This window comes from Stegodyphus dumicola, chromosome 10 (genome assembly GCF_044657685.1).
Source record: "Stegodyphus dumicola isolate Sdum_Otavi_A_Nest chromosome 10, ASM4465768v1".
NCBI classification, from domain to species: domain Eukaryota; kingdom Metazoa; phylum Arthropoda; class Arachnida; order Araneae; family Eresidae; genus Stegodyphus; species Stegodyphus dumicola.
This window is the reverse complement of record NC_140777.1, coordinates 103,473,470-103,489,437: the sequence shown is the minus strand read 5'-3', so window position 1 is coordinate 103,489,437 and position 15,968 is coordinate 103,473,470. Positions and strand designations below refer to the sequence as shown.

The window sequence follows — 15,968 nt, the reverse complement described above, 5'->3', positions numbered from 1 at the left end:
ACACAAATATGAGGAGTCTGAATAAACTTACATTTAATGTGGAAATCTTATTATGTTTTCTTTTGTATATTGCTTTTACATCATTATCCGATTCTTCCTTTGAACGAGTTCCCGGAAAAAAGTCTTACTCACAACGCAAAGACTACATTTGAATAGGATCACAAACTATGTCTAAATTGCTAACCCTTATATATTTTATGATTTTCTTGGTTTACTAGTTAGTTAAATTAGAAGTAATAATAGTAGAGTTCTCGGATTCACCAAATAATATTGTGAACCTAAAAATTCACAATATTAGTTTTGGACGAATGAATTTCTAATGTAAAATATTGTGAACCTAAAAATTCACAATATTAGTTTTGGACGAACGAATTTCTAATGTAATATTGTGAACCTAAAAATTCACAATATTACATTAGAAAATTGTTCGCCTTCAGTCTGTGGCACACAAAATTCCTTAGCAGCATCCAAAAACTTCCTAAAATTATCTGAACTAGAATCTGTATATCGGCGTCACCACAAAAATAAGAGTAAAAAATTTACTACGTAGTTTCGGACTGTCCGGAAAAAGGCTGTAAGTAAACCCTCATTTACACACCAGTCAATTAATGCACTTTTCCCCTTTCATTCCAAATCATACAGGAACTTCAAATTAACCTTACTACATTCAGCCATTGTACCGTCTAAACAATGAAACAAGCAATGTGCTTCCTAGGCAACACACACCACAAAAGTCCTTGCAAAATATCCCACGATTCAAAATTTCCCGGAATAATGCAAACGATTATGTCATAATAGGGTTTCCATAACATTCAACTACTCAGGTTACCATAAATGATACAACAACTTGGCGATAAACAAAACAACAACTTGGCGATAAATGAAACAAAAACTTCACGATAATACAAGGGATACCCTAAAGTCAACTCTAACCCAAAAATTCAACAACTATCGCTGATAAACACAAGTTATGTCTCCAAATGAAAACTGATAAGCTTAATGTAAGTAACAGCATTGCTCAAAAAATTCTCACGAAAGATACTGAAAAACTAAAAATCTGTTCTCATTTTCTTCTGCTCATCATGCCATCACTCAATTCCATTCTCATCAGGTAGTTTCTTCCATATTCATCTGCATATATATGCAAAGCTTTGGACATAGACTGTACAATAAAAATAAAGGATAAGAAATACGAAAGTTGTTTCCTTCTTTAACTTAATATGAACTTAGTCCTTAAACTTTGAAGACACACCGTGTATACTAAATTTATCAATGCAGTGTCTTCGAAAACTAATAACACAGGTCTTACCTATATATTACTTTTGATTTATTATCTTTACTTTTATCACACAACAGCAAAATGTATTTTGGCTCAAAAGTAGGATCCTGGAGATCACCATCATTTTCAGTATTTAAGTCAAGTTTTGTCCATTTTAACAAGGCACTTGTAGCAGTTATATTGGAGACCTAAATGCAAATTCATTAAATATAAACATCATCAAATGACAGTTAAGATAAAAAATTTATATTAAAAGATGATACATTTGTAATGTATATTACGAAGGAGGACATTTTAAGTAACACAACATTCCTAACAACTACCAAGAAATAGAAAAAAATAACTTAATAGTAAGCTTTTATTTAAAATTCATGGAATAATCAACAAACTAAAAGAAGAAAAATAATTTATTACATATCTACTTTAATGGAACAAGAGATTAAATATTTTTTTTATAAAACTCATCTACAATTTTATATCACAAATAGTAAAAGTATAAGATTCCCTTGATGCATTTATAAACATAATGACTTTTGACAATGGTATTAGATTTCATTATTTAGACACCCATATTTTTATTATTTGCAATATAAAACTGCAGATGAATTTTGTAAAAAAAAAAATTGTTTAATCTTTTCTCATTAAACAGTATGATAAATAAATTTTTCTCTTTTCAGTTCACTAATTATTCTGGAAGTTTTAAATAAAAGCTTACATTACAAAAATTTTATTTACTTACTTTTAATTTTCCATTTTTTGTCTTAATTACAAGTTATTTCTACAATTAAAATAATTAAGGATCACTAAGTATGCATGAATTTATGTTCCTCGCATTGTGGTAAAATGGCAGCACCCAGAGCCACCAAATTTTTAAACATGCATCATTTTTCCATCCAAACATGTACCTTGAAGTCCAAATTTTGGATTTCAGACTTATATTTTATTTATTTTATATTTTGGATAGAAAAACGTAACATATCTATGTTATAAGGTATTTCTCCCATCTTCTTAGCATGCCTTCATGGTGTAGTAGTCAGCATACTCAGTGCATATTCAAGAGGTCCTAGGTTTGAGTCGCGGCGAGGGCATTGCTCATTTTCATGTCTTCTGCTTTCATGTCTGCTGCTTACAGACCGCCACAATATACAAATAGTGATTTAGTGACTGGCACCAGTATCTAATACCTTTGAATAATCTTGAATAATAATGAATGTGTGTACAACACTGATAGCCCTATTGCATGTACATACAAGTATTATTTAACGAAACTGTATTATGCCAATTATCTGTATTATGTTAACTAACTGAACTGTACAATGTAATTAGCATTATCTGTATCGGCATATATGTATCTGTATCTACATATCTTCTGTACCTTATATCATTTATCTCGTATCATCCTGTATCATGCAAACTATTCAACACTCTGTATCATGTATTCTGACAACCGCATATATTATCTCGTATCATCCTGTATCATATAACTTATTCAACTTATCATGCGCCTTGTATAAAGTATCCTGGCATTAGCAAAAATTTGTATTTCCAGCATCTAGTATCATATATTTTGCAAAATCTTAGTTATGTAACTTATTCTGGATCCAGTATCATGTATTCTGGTATCTGCATATATAATCTCGTATCATCCTGTAGCATGTAACACATTCTGCACCATGTATCATGGTATCTGCCTATATCAGTATCTTCTGCACCTTGTAATCATATATCTTGTAACATCCTGCAATATGCAACCTATGTTGTACAATGTTCCCTGTACATTTTACAACATAGGTTGTATGTGTATGTATAACTGTATATTTAACAAATCTCTAGTATCATCCTGTAACCCTGTATGTCTTAACAAATATCTCGTATCGTATAATATATATCATATTTCTCGTATCATCCTTTAATATGTAACCTATTTTGAACCTTTGTTTCTTAAGTATGTGTATGTCACCTTATGCATGTCCTTATATCTGTCACCTTATGTATCTACTGCACCTTATGCTCTACGTATCATGCATCCTGGCATCTGCCAATATTTGTATCTTCTGCATATTGTAACATATATCTCACATAACCCTGTATCATGCATCTTATTTTGCACCTTCTACCATGTATCCTGGCACTTATATCACTTTGCACCTCGTATTATATATCTTGGCATCTGCATATATCTGTATCCACAGTATCTTGTATCGTATATCTCGCAACATCATGTAACTGATTCTGCTCCTATATATCTTATATTCATAAGTATGTGTACGTCACCCTATGTGTGTCACCTTAGATATGTTCTTATGAATGTCCCCCTTACACATCTCATGCATCCATATTCCTACGTAAGATGTATTTAGGCATCTGAATATATATGTATCTTCTGCACAGTCTATCTGTAGCCACTGTATGTTCTTATGTATCATGCATCTAGGCAATAAAGGTGGATAAAGGTGGATGTGGCCCTATACCGATTAACCGTATTGGTAGAGATGGTGCCCACGTCCTCCGTTGCATATCTTCTGCTTCCAAAATATCTTAATGTCTCTACAGTGGCACCCGAAATAAAAAAAGGTGGTGGATGATGATTCTTCACCACCAAGATTTAGCGATTGAGTTCCCTAATCCCCAGTCGCCCTTTAAAAGGGGGAGTATATAAGGTAATTCTCCCATCTCCTTAGCATGCCTTTGTTGTCAGTACACTCAGCGTAAATTCGAGAGGTCCGAGGTTCTAGTCTCAGCGAGGGCATTGCTCATTTTTCATCTCTCCTGCTTTGAAATAACCTAATGTCTCTACAATATTTTAGATTTAATCTAAAAACTAGTTACCATTCAGCAAAGCATAAGATATTTATCCTTCAAATTTAAGCAGAAAACTTTGTTATTTAAAAGAAATATGTCACTATTCGAAAAGCATACGATATTTGTATTTCAAATTTAAACAGCAAATTTAGCAATTTGAAAGAAATATGCTGCCACTGTCCAAAAGAAATATATATATATATATATATTCCAGCTACCAATGTGTTAACATAAGCCAAAGTATAAGATACTAAATTTTTCTTTTAAATTTAATCGGTTTATTACTGATTAACAAACTGTGTGATATAAAAGCAATAAATGCAGTTCTTCATCTTTAGTATCATTAATTACTAAATGGCTTGATTAAAACCGATAATTTTTCTTTTTTTAAAATCAATTGTTTTAAGCGGCTAGCCAGACAAGTGACTAGCCAATAAAATTGCTCAACTGAAACATTTTTTCCAATAATCTCCTGAATTTTAAATTCTTCAGGTGACTTTACTGAGATCAATGCATGATTGTCCTGAGAATATTTTTTTCTCAAATAAATTACAATACTTAGCATGCATTCAGTCTGGCAGGTTATGCATGAAAGTCCAAAGACTGGACCCACAAGCTGCTAGTTTAAAAAATAGTGTAGAAAGTGACCTCATTAATATTTTTTTCATTGTGTGAAATGAGCATGAAAATTAAGTTTTCTATGCTGTAAAAATTCCATGTCTTTATAACAGAAACATTTTTTGAAGTTAGAATGTTAAAATTCGATAAAAAGAATATAATATTATAGTGGCTCTCAAAAGTGTTCGTACACTTATGAATTTCATTGAAATAGGGCTGTATCCATTAATTAAAAGTAAACTTTCTGAATGAGATTTTAATAATAAGATCTATAATCTATTCGTAACAAAATTACATTCCCCCCCCTCCTGTATCAACATTCACTCATTCTTTCATCATGGTTGTTTTGAGTTTGCTTTTCGTTTTGATGTTGTGTTTTCGTACTTTAACCTCCAGCTCTTTCCACATGTGTTCTATGGGGTTTAAATCTGGCGACTGAGGTGGTGTTTTCAAAACCTGTGGGCAATTATAGAGACACTACAGGCGAGCGCTGAGAGCTGTATACTTACGATCGTTATCATGATTAAAAAGTTGTTTCCAATACCAAATTTTGGGCTCATAATTTAAAATTCACTCTTAAAATATTTAAATAAAGAGAATGATTCATTATGCCATCAATAAATACCAAATTACCTAGTCCTGAAGCTGTCATGCCCCCCCTCCACATAAGAACACCTTCACCGCCATGCTTAACTGTTCCAACTAAGTTCTTAGAATGAAGTTCCTCATTTTTCCTTCTCCATACAGTTATTCGACCATCAGAACCAAAAATGTTAAATATGCTTTCGTCAGCAAATAGGACATTATTCCAGTACGTTTTGGGTGTATTTATCATTGATTCTGCGAATGAAAGCCTAAGCTTTCTGTTTTTCTCACTAACAAAATTCTTTTTACAGGCAGAACGCTCATGTAATCCAGCTTCTCTGAGAACTTGTCGAACAGTTTAAGGTGAAATTGAAGTAGAAAACTTTGCATTAAATTCTGCAGAAACTTTTACAGCACTCAAACGTGGGTTTTTCACAAATTTTCTAATAATAAATCTCTCATCATGTTTAGTTAACGTTCTTGGTTGATCTTTTCTTACCTTGTTTTCAATCCGATTTTCTTTAAAGCATTTTATTCCATACTGCACTGTAGAATGGGATAAATTAACTAATTTAGTGATATTTCGAATTGATTTACCACTACTATGGTGAAAAATGATCAGTTTTTGAATGCTGTTTGTAATTTCTTTACGACTGCGACCCATTTTCCAATAATAAATAGAATATTATGAAGTAAACAATAAAAAGTTAAAGCAAACAATTTTGTGAATGCCAACACAATGCAAAAATTTAAAAAAGCGGCAAAAGATAATTCTAATTTTGATTTTATCAAAAAATATTTCGGTGTACGAAGACTTTTGTGAGATAAAATGTTTATGATTTTTTTATTATTAATTTCTTATAAATAAAGGTTCACTATATTTAAAAAATATTTCATGTAATTTTGTTATGAATAGATAATAGATCTTATTATTAAAATCTCATTCAGAAAGTTTACTTTTAATTAATGGATAGAGCCCTATTTCAATGAAAATCATAAGTGTACACACACTTTTGGGAGCCACTGTATATTTCATAATAAACTTAAGATCACCTTTTAAAATGAAATCAGTAAAAAAAATTATATAAATGATAAATCTGAAATATAAATGACATGACAAATTTCACTGCAAATAATGTTAAACTCACATTTTACAAAAAAAAAAAAAAAAAAAAAAAAAATATTAAGGGAAAAAAAATTTTTTTTTTCTTTTAAAGATAAAACGAAATTAATAGTAAATAAAAAACAGTCTATGATGAAAGGGGAGGAAAGTAATAGTATTCAAAACATGGCAAAAGGTTTCTACGGTAATCTTAATATCTTTGCAAGTAATTACTTCTAGAAAAGTGAAGAGAATTATTAAACAAAGAAATCACTACTGGAGAACTCTAAATAGAAAAAGATAAACAAAGTGACATATAATGACATTATACAGGGTTCGTACACATTTCTGCACAAGGAAATTAAGTACTTTTAAGGACCATTGATGAAAAAAAATTAAGGACCTATGAGCAAATGGGAACTGAATAAATTCAATTAAAAATATTATATCTATGCCTGAACATGAGTGGGATACATTATTATTAAACATGACTTAACCACTTAACAGATTCTTTTTTCCGTCATATTATGACAAAAAATAAGCATATTTTTGATAAACATTTTTATGAAGAAAGTCATTATATAAACCCAAATCAGCAGTCAGAACTATTACAAGTATTGAATTTATTGATTTATGGTAATTTTTATTTTCATCGTAAAAAGCACATATTTCCTTAAAGTTGGCTTTTTTCGAACAAGTAAGCGAACTGGAAAACACACTTTACAAAAATAGATGTCAGAATTTAAAATGTTTTATTGTTATTACATATCTGTTCGATTCCAAAGAAGAATTATTAATATCAAGAAAGAAGGATTATTAATATCAAGTTCATAAAAGTTCCAAATTTGCGTTAGATTATCTATACTTTCCGTTTCTTCATCAATAGAGAAGTCAGACAACAAACTGTCATTACTTCCAGAATCATTTAGTGAAATTTCAGATTCACTATCTGAGTCAATATCAGAGTTATATCTTCAGTTATAAGCTTCTCATTATCATTCATTTCTTCTTTTATTTTAGCTCCAAATTTAAAACAAATAGTATTCGCAGTAGCCGGAACACCGGAGCTAGTGAAAAGAAATTTCGCGCCTTTATTTGCGTAAAAGAATTCAGTAAAACCTAACCTTGAAACCAGTTGTTTTGCAATTCTAACTTTACTGGACTACTAGCGCCATCTGTTAGAAACATTACACACTAAACAAGCAAAAAATTCGGGCAAATCAGTGTATTAGACTAGAAAAAAGTTTTGCCCGAGCGCCGCTCGGGAAAATCAAAAAAGTGCCATTTACAAGTACCCGAACGTGGGCAAAACTGGGAAGTGGTTAATTAACATAATTATTAATATTTTGAAAATAAAATTAATTTTATGAAATTTATCAAGTAGCATTAAATATTTTACACTCATAATAACTGGACATATCTGAAAGAAGATAAGTGACATTTTAGTTACATTTTACTAACAGTTAGCTTTTTTTTTTTAATGTCTCATTTTGTCACATACATGCTCAGTCTAGAGATTTAGTAAATAGTAAGTAGATTTTATGTCAGGCAGCATAGGTTAAAATGAACGTTAAAATCATAATCAGCATGATTCATAACAAAAGACTGGCTGTTGTCACCGCTCCTGCTCGCCTATAGAGACCTGCTGATCAGAACAAACCTGAAAGGCCTGATGTAGGCACAGTTAGCAAGTTTTGAAAATTTGGTGACCTCCGTCTGACGCTGTTAGTGTCATAGCTTCGTGTAGAGTTCCAGAGGTTATAACTCAGTTAATATACAAAATAGTGGCTTAAGCCACTAAAGTATTAGCGGTGATAAGTTGTTTTGCATTAAGTCTCACTAGATGCAAAGAATAAGTTTCACATGAATTTTTATATTTTTGTGTTTTACCTTGTGACCACGGCAAAGGTTTAACACGTTGAGCCCGGCGCCGAATTTGCTGTCCATTCTGTTCAGCCAGAGGCAAAATTGCGATCAAGCGGTGCAATATTGCTGACTTAAATTATTCATAAATTATACAAAAAGGAAGGAGAGGCACATAAAGTCCGAAAGTATGGTTCGAAAAGTTATGATGACAATTCAAAACTATTTGGATACAAGATAGACAAAAATGTTACCAAATAGTTGTTTCGTATTGTAATATGTGTAAAGCTAAGCCGTAGTTTTGTTTATAATGTTTCAATGAATTTCATTAAAATTGCATTTGATCACATTTGATTGAGACTATACTTATTTTTTAACATTAATACTGTCGGTCCCACGGACCGATGCCAGCCAAACGAAAATTCCAGTGCCGGTTCCCAGGGACCGACGCCGGGCTCAGCGTGTTAACGAAAGGCAATAACTTGCTTTAATATAGAGAGATAATTTTTAAGAGAAGGCATGTTGGTATTAGATAACCTTAGTCATTACGGATTTACATGGCCACTATTAAATTTATTTTTAAATAATATTTGTTAAAAAACCCTATTAATATCAATCTTATAAAATTTCACAGTTTAAAATACATGCAATTTATGACATTGATTTTTAAACAAAAATAGGGTAATTACACATTAAAAGCTATAAAACATAAAACTCAACAAAATAATTATGCGTCTTTCTAATTTGAAGGCCTGCCCAGATATTTTGGCTAATTTATATCAATTTCTTTCTTTTTCAGCATCTTTTCTAACAATTAGAAATTTGGGTACTATTCGGTTTCGAAGGCCGTAGAAAATCTCCAAACTATTGTTGAAGCCAGTGCTGCCAAAAGTAATTGCAGCAACCCTAACGCAAGAAAGGAAGTATAATAGTAAATAACTATCTAAATATTGATGTTTTAATTTAGATGAAAGGCTAATTTCACATGTTTCGCTACCGAGTTATCGCTAAAGCATAATGTCACCTCATTGGTTGTTCAAACATAATTTTCTATAATGAATGATGCCTTTTCTTTGAAAACATTTTCAGTAAAGTGCAGAATCGCCCGCTTATTTTTGTGCCGCTTTTTACAAGGGTAAAAACAATTGGAATTTTGTCAATTTTCGTTTACTTTTTAAGTGACAATAGGTCGATGTGTACATAGATAAAGTCAAGGATGTGCGCAGTGCCATTTTCGTGCAATTCTGGAATTTTTTTTTTTAAGTGAAAATAAGTTGATGTGTACATGGATACCGGAGTTTATCTATTCTTAAAAACGCGTCAAGCAGTGGGTGATTCTGCACTTTACCCAAAATTCTATCGCAGACTTTTCATCAGAGGCAATTCCCAAATTGTTAAATCCATAGGATATTAAAAAAGGAATTAAAAATTAAAGTAGTATTTCAATGGCATCTTAAGAAATATAGAACTATATAAACTTACACAATCTGAAAGCATCACATACGCTAGATTTGACGCGCTGTTAAATGGGCGCGTTTGCTAGATTTGGCGCGTTTGCGCATACATATCCACTGCAATTTTCTTACGGCCCTCAAAACAGAATAGTACCGAAATTTGTCTCAATATGCAAAACAGTGTTTGTTCTCATTAGTTTCTGCATGTTTTATCGTCTAACTGTTAACCTCTCCACCTATGAGGGTTTACTTAATCTGGTAAAAGTTAAATAATCCGAACCACCTCCCCCCCCCCCCGGACAGACGTGAAACAAATTATCACTATGTCTGAAAGTAACTATAAATTATATAATAAATTTAAATAAAGGTTTAAATAAGCTTCTTATTCAAAAAGAACTTGGAACATATAGGCCTGTTCTTATGCTAACAAAATCAATTACAGTTTGTGTTGATATAATTAAACAAGAAGAGTCAAATTCAAACTAAAAATATGGACTAGCGGTCAAAGACTATACAATTTAATTTCAAATTAATCTGGTCAGTAACTCTATTGTCATAATAAACTCAAATGTCAGCAGCAGTAATGGAAAGACTAATAATTGCAAATTATCAGAACTGACAGAACTAATGCAGGGAGCAAGTGGAGGTCAGAAACACACTTGTCTTACACTCCAAAAACCTCAGTTTAAAAACTGTCTAAGTGATTTGCATTCTGGTGAGGAAATAGAAATGGGAAATTACAGTAAAGGCTGAAACTGTAAACAACTGGGTAATTTACGTAATAATAACTGTACATATCTTTGAAGAATAATTTTCTTTCTCTTTACATATTTAGTTTCTTTTTTCAACACGTTTCCTTTTCACTTTAAATTTTTGGCATTTAATTAAAGACTTCTGTTATCCTAAAAGACTAAATGCATTTAGAATGTATGGAAAAAGCTGCTAATTTTATTTCTTTAGTAATACGAACATTCAGAAAAAATATGAAATACATATGGTAAAGTCTGGTCACAGAGCTGGTGTGGCATTAGAATTTAGGGATGCACTGTGCAACAAAATCTAGAAATGGCAAAACTTTTAGAATTTAGAGTAGGCATTGGAATCAGAATTTAGAAAGGCACCAAGAAGCAGAATTTAGGATCCACAGAGACTGCATCAGGTGGCAAAATGCCTAGTGCCAGCTCTGTGTATGATGCATCAAGACATTTAGATGAATCTTTTGAATTGTCAGTTAAATTCCTTTCTATAATGCCTGTCCATATGATAAGATTAGAAATACTTTTAATATTTTCCATGCTTGTATCTAGTGAAAAGTAGAGAAAATAAAGGGAAGATAAAAATATTAAGAAAGTGATTCTAGAATCAGAAGTAAAACATTCAAGTATTACGTTTTCATTGTTCTTCCAGATGTTCTCCAAAATGTAAGAAACTGCGTGTTACTACCATGGAGACATTTTTCATTTTATCACATTTTTCTGGAATTTTTTAGAATTATGGGTCTATAAATTTGCCTTAAAATCTTTCTAAACTTTCCAAGCTTTAATGTCTAAAATCCTAAAGAAAAATTACCCCTACCAATTCTGTAACAGAAAAAAGCCAGAAATGTTTTTTAAAAAAAAAAAAATTGGAGGAAAAAAGTGTGAAATTAATTTTATAGAGAAAACTGATGCATTTTCTGAGAATTCTGAGAAATGGGAAAAATTCTTAACATGAAAAAATTAAAAAGACATTTTTAATTAATTACATAGCTATTTTGTTTTTTCTAAAAACTGTTTTGTAAACTGTGCTTTATAGCATTATTACTTGCTTATTTTTCAGATTAAAAAAATTGTATAATATGTGGCCAAAATGGAACAAAATGTCATATTATAGACAGTGAAAAATAAAAATGCTTTATTTTAATGTTATTTCTTAAATATAATTCCAATTCTTAAATATAATTCCAATTTTAATAAAATTTATCAATGTTAGAATGTTCTAAAAAAATCGTCAAAAAATTCCCAGATCTCAGAATTAAAAATTTTCTATAGAAACAGATCTTAAAATCGCCAAAATATTGATAGACATTTTTCATTTTGGCACATTTTTCTGGAATCTTCTATAATCGTTAGTCTACAAATCTTGCTTTCAAATCTTTCTAAACTTTCCAAGTTGCAATGACTAAAATCCTAAAGAAAAATTACCCCTACCAATTCTTTAAAAACAAACAGCCAGAAATACTTTGAGAAAAAAATCAGAAGAGAAAAGTGTGAAATTAATTTTATAAAGAAAACTGACACATATTCTGAGACTATAACGTGGGAAAAACTCTTTACCATGAAAAAAATTATAAAGAAGATATTTTAAACTAATTACATAGCTATTTTACTTTTGCTAAGAATTGTTCCATAAACTGTGCTTATAGCATTTATTAGCTTGTTTATTTTTCAGATTCAAAATACTGTATAAGTCGCCAAAATGGAAAATAATGTCACTTTATAATATGACAGGGAAAAAATTAATATTTTTACTTTTAATGTTTTTTTTCAAGTATATTTCAATATATTATCATTATTTTAATGAAATTTATCAATGCTAGAATGTGTTTTAAAAAAAAACATTGAAAAATTCCCAGGCCTCTGAATTAAAAATTTTCTACAGAAACTGGTCTTAAACTAGCCAAAATGTTGATAAGTCGGCTAATTTAGAACCGTTTAATAAAATTCACATATACAAAAGCGAAAAGTTGTTTAAGAGCTCTTCATTAGAAAAAATGAAATAATTTCAAAATGCTTATGTTTCACTTCTTGCAGACAGTAAAATGAGTTGTAAAAATAGACAGAAATTTCAAATAATTAAAATTAAAGACTTTCTGCCGATTTTGGACGAAATTAAGGATTATTAATGACCAAAAATTGATTCCAAAGACTCTTAAGGACCATACAAACCCTGAATTAAATACAGATATTAACTGATTACATATTTTAAAATCATCTTCATGGAAAATTTTATGAATGTCTAAAGATTAAAATAATTCATATCAAATAAAATGAAAAAAGAAAAATTATGCCGAAAATTACCCCCAGGCAGGTGGAAATTATAAAAGCTAGGTTCAGCAAATTTAATTGATTGCTCGGAAACACTTTTCTTAGTAAAGGCTAAAAATTAAAAACTGGGAAATTTTGTTATTTACCAAGAAACTGAGAAAATTTAATAAAACATATATGTTAGGTAACCCATTTTTATGATTTAGATCTATACTATAACATCTTTTCATTAGGATGGAAATGAATTAAGATTATTTAAGGTGAGGAGAGCTTTCGTCAGTGCCATCCACAATTTTGTTTTCAGTTCTTTTTACATTATTATCCCAGTATTCACCATTTTTGCTAGGTTAAGTTAAATCATGCCATTACATGCTTAGTTAAGCCAAACTTTGTAGTCTCTGGCTCCTTAACCATTTAAAATGGTAAACTGAATTTTTTGTTATTTAAATACCTAAAGTGGCAGAATTTCATTGTATGCACAAGTTGTGCCTTCCGTTAACTTCAAGCTTTAAAAAAAGGGGGGTTATCCTTAATAAGACTTTGTCATATTTTCACAGATGAAGTGATAACTCACTTGGCACAGTAGGGTCCGAAATACTTTTAAGTTAATATAAGTTTAGACACCATAATGTGATAAAAAGGCAGGGGAGGTAGCTGTTTTGTATACATATAACTTTCCAACAGTGCCAGCAGTTAATATTTATTATTCTTAAGTTTATTTGATGCAATCACTTCATTAATATTTTGCTTATATTAAACACTTCAAAAAAGCATGTAATTTTATTTTGGGAAAACTGATAGTGAATAAATAACATAACTGTCATTTATAACCTTAGTACATAAATACACAAACGCACAGCTAAAGTCAAACATCAAGAAGCATAAAAACTTGATTAAATTCTTCCCTCTAAGAAAAGCAGTAACAGAAACAGATACTGCAAGTAAATAGATACAATCTGGAAATCATGCATAAATACTATACAATAGGATGGAGACAGTTCTCAGAAGGCTTATAAAGTGGTAAAGACGCTTTCTGAACTTTTTGCAGCTTGCTAATAAATATATTTTGAACAAAAGACATTTAAAATGAACATTCTGCCTACAGGCTTTTGTGACTTCAGCATAAAGTTTCACAGCTGTCCTCCTACTACTGTTCCAGATGAGAGACTTTTTGCAACTTGCTAATAAATATATTTTGAACAAAAGACATTTAAAATGAACATTCTGCCTACAGGCTTTTGTGACTTCAGCATAAAGTTTCACAGCTGTCCTCCTACTACTGTTCCAGATGAGAGAATTTTCTCAACCTATGTTTAATATGAAATATAAAAATAGTTGTATGTCGAGAAAATAGAAAAACTGGTTAAGGTGTAGACTTCTCAAGTCAGAGTCAAAATTAATATCTAGATCGACTTGTGAAAATATATGGAAAATAATAACTACAATACACATGATATGTGCATATCTACAATATATGATATATGTGAAAATGTAATACCACTTTCTTAATTAAACAACATTTATTATTTTATAATTTTTATACATATTTTATAATTAGCCATCAAGTATAAACAAATACCTTTTGAATAAAATATTTAGCATGTTCAAAATTAGAACAATAAGATGAAGCTTTTAAGAACGGGCAAGGTTTCAACATAAAAGAAAAGTGACAAAACCTTTGAGAGAAGGTTAAAAAAAAAAAAATTCAACCAAGGGCAGGTGGGGAACATACAATTCAATTCTCATCAGACTGAAATCTGGTAGCACTAAGTATAAATAAAAAAAAATAAAAAGTTTAAAAAAAAATGAATCATTTCATTAAACACTTACATTTGGGGGTTTAACAGCAGATAATGTCTCCAATAACTTTAACTCTGAAAAATAAATATGCATATATTTAAATATTCCACAACGATCTGCAATTGAAATACAATAATGTTTAGTGGAATAAATATGCATCAAGCAACACCATAAGACATGCACAGAAAAAAATAAATCTAGCGTACTCAATTAAATAATCAGGAAATTTGAACAGATTGCAAATTTAATTCAAATATTAAATGGTGCAAAAATAAATGAGCAGAGAAAGAAAAAATGAAAATTACACAGATTTACTGCATAAAATAAACTCTCTCTCCAACCCCATCATACCTCCCAAATACAGAATAATTTATAATCTGAATTTTTTTAATAAGCTGATTACTTAGATTCTTAATTAGAATTAAATGTTTTACATAACAAATTCAAATTTCTTATATACCACAGTTGGCAAGTTTCTCCTATAGTGGAAAAAGTCCCATAAAAATAATCACAAGAAGAAACTATTTAGCTTACTTCATATTTGTATAATTCTAGCTATATTTTATTGGTATGTAACATTGTTGTGTTAAATATTTTCATTTTCTATACCATTTTGATAGTCTACTTGCACGCTTACAAAATCTTTTTCAGGGCAGGGAGGAAGAATACATATGCAGGGTGGTTATAATTAAATTGATCCTACTCAGACTTACGTAGAGCCTATTCTGACTGACATACTTCAGTAAAGCTTAGTATATACATTATATGGATCACAAAGAAAAGAAAACTTCAACAAAAAATAACAGTTTAAATTTCAACTACTGGGTGAAAAGGTGGTACATAACAAACAAGAAACAAAAACTAGAAACAAAACATTTTATTCAATCACAGCATTTGTTCCAAATGCATTTATTTGTGTCAAAACATTTTATTCAATCACAGCATTTGCTCCAAATGCATTTATTTGTGTCAATCACAGGTTCAAAGCATGTTTAAATAGCACAGAGTTTGAGATACTGCAGCAACATGACATGCTATGCTTGCTGTCAATTCAGAGAAAATCATATACTTCCTCCTTAGACAAGATGGTTTGGGAATCCTCACAATCAGAAGTCAAAGGGATTCAAGTCCAGAGAAAGAGTAGGCCAGGGATCAGGGAAACTTCTTGAAATTACTCAATCATCTCCAAAATAAGCACAAAGCAGTCCTTCATTTGTCAACCAATAAGGGTTGTTACACCATCCTGCATGAAGACAGTAATCTCTAAATAATACCATTCTTGTAAGGCAGAAAATTAGCAGTGGCAGGTACTGCATGGTGGTACACCTTTTTCCCTCAGATAAAAGAAACCAAGAATTAAGTCATCAGCCAAACCTACACCATTCAGTCACACTGGGACAGTTCATGCACAAAAATGAAAACTATAGTACCCCATATTC

General features: G+C 30.7%; 1 protein-coding gene across 3 annotated transcripts in view; it reads right to left on the bottom strand.

Annotated features, from left to right (window-relative positions):
• Positions 1-15,968, bottom strand: part of LOC118191280 (fibronectin type-III domain-containing protein 3A-like) — a 223,982-nt gene that overhangs the window by 128,571 nt on the left and 79,443 nt on the right. For all 3 annotated transcript variants that reach the window (XM_085825345.1, XM_085825346.1, XM_085825347.1), the window contains 2 exons: positions 14,560-14,603; positions 1,310-1,467 (listed from right to left, as the gene is read on the bottom strand). In XM_085825345.1, coding sequence (XP_085681471.1) covers positions 1,310-1,467; positions 14,560-14,603 — 202 coding nt within the window. The remainder of the gene's footprint in view (positions 1-1,309; positions 1,468-14,559; positions 14,604-15,968) is intronic.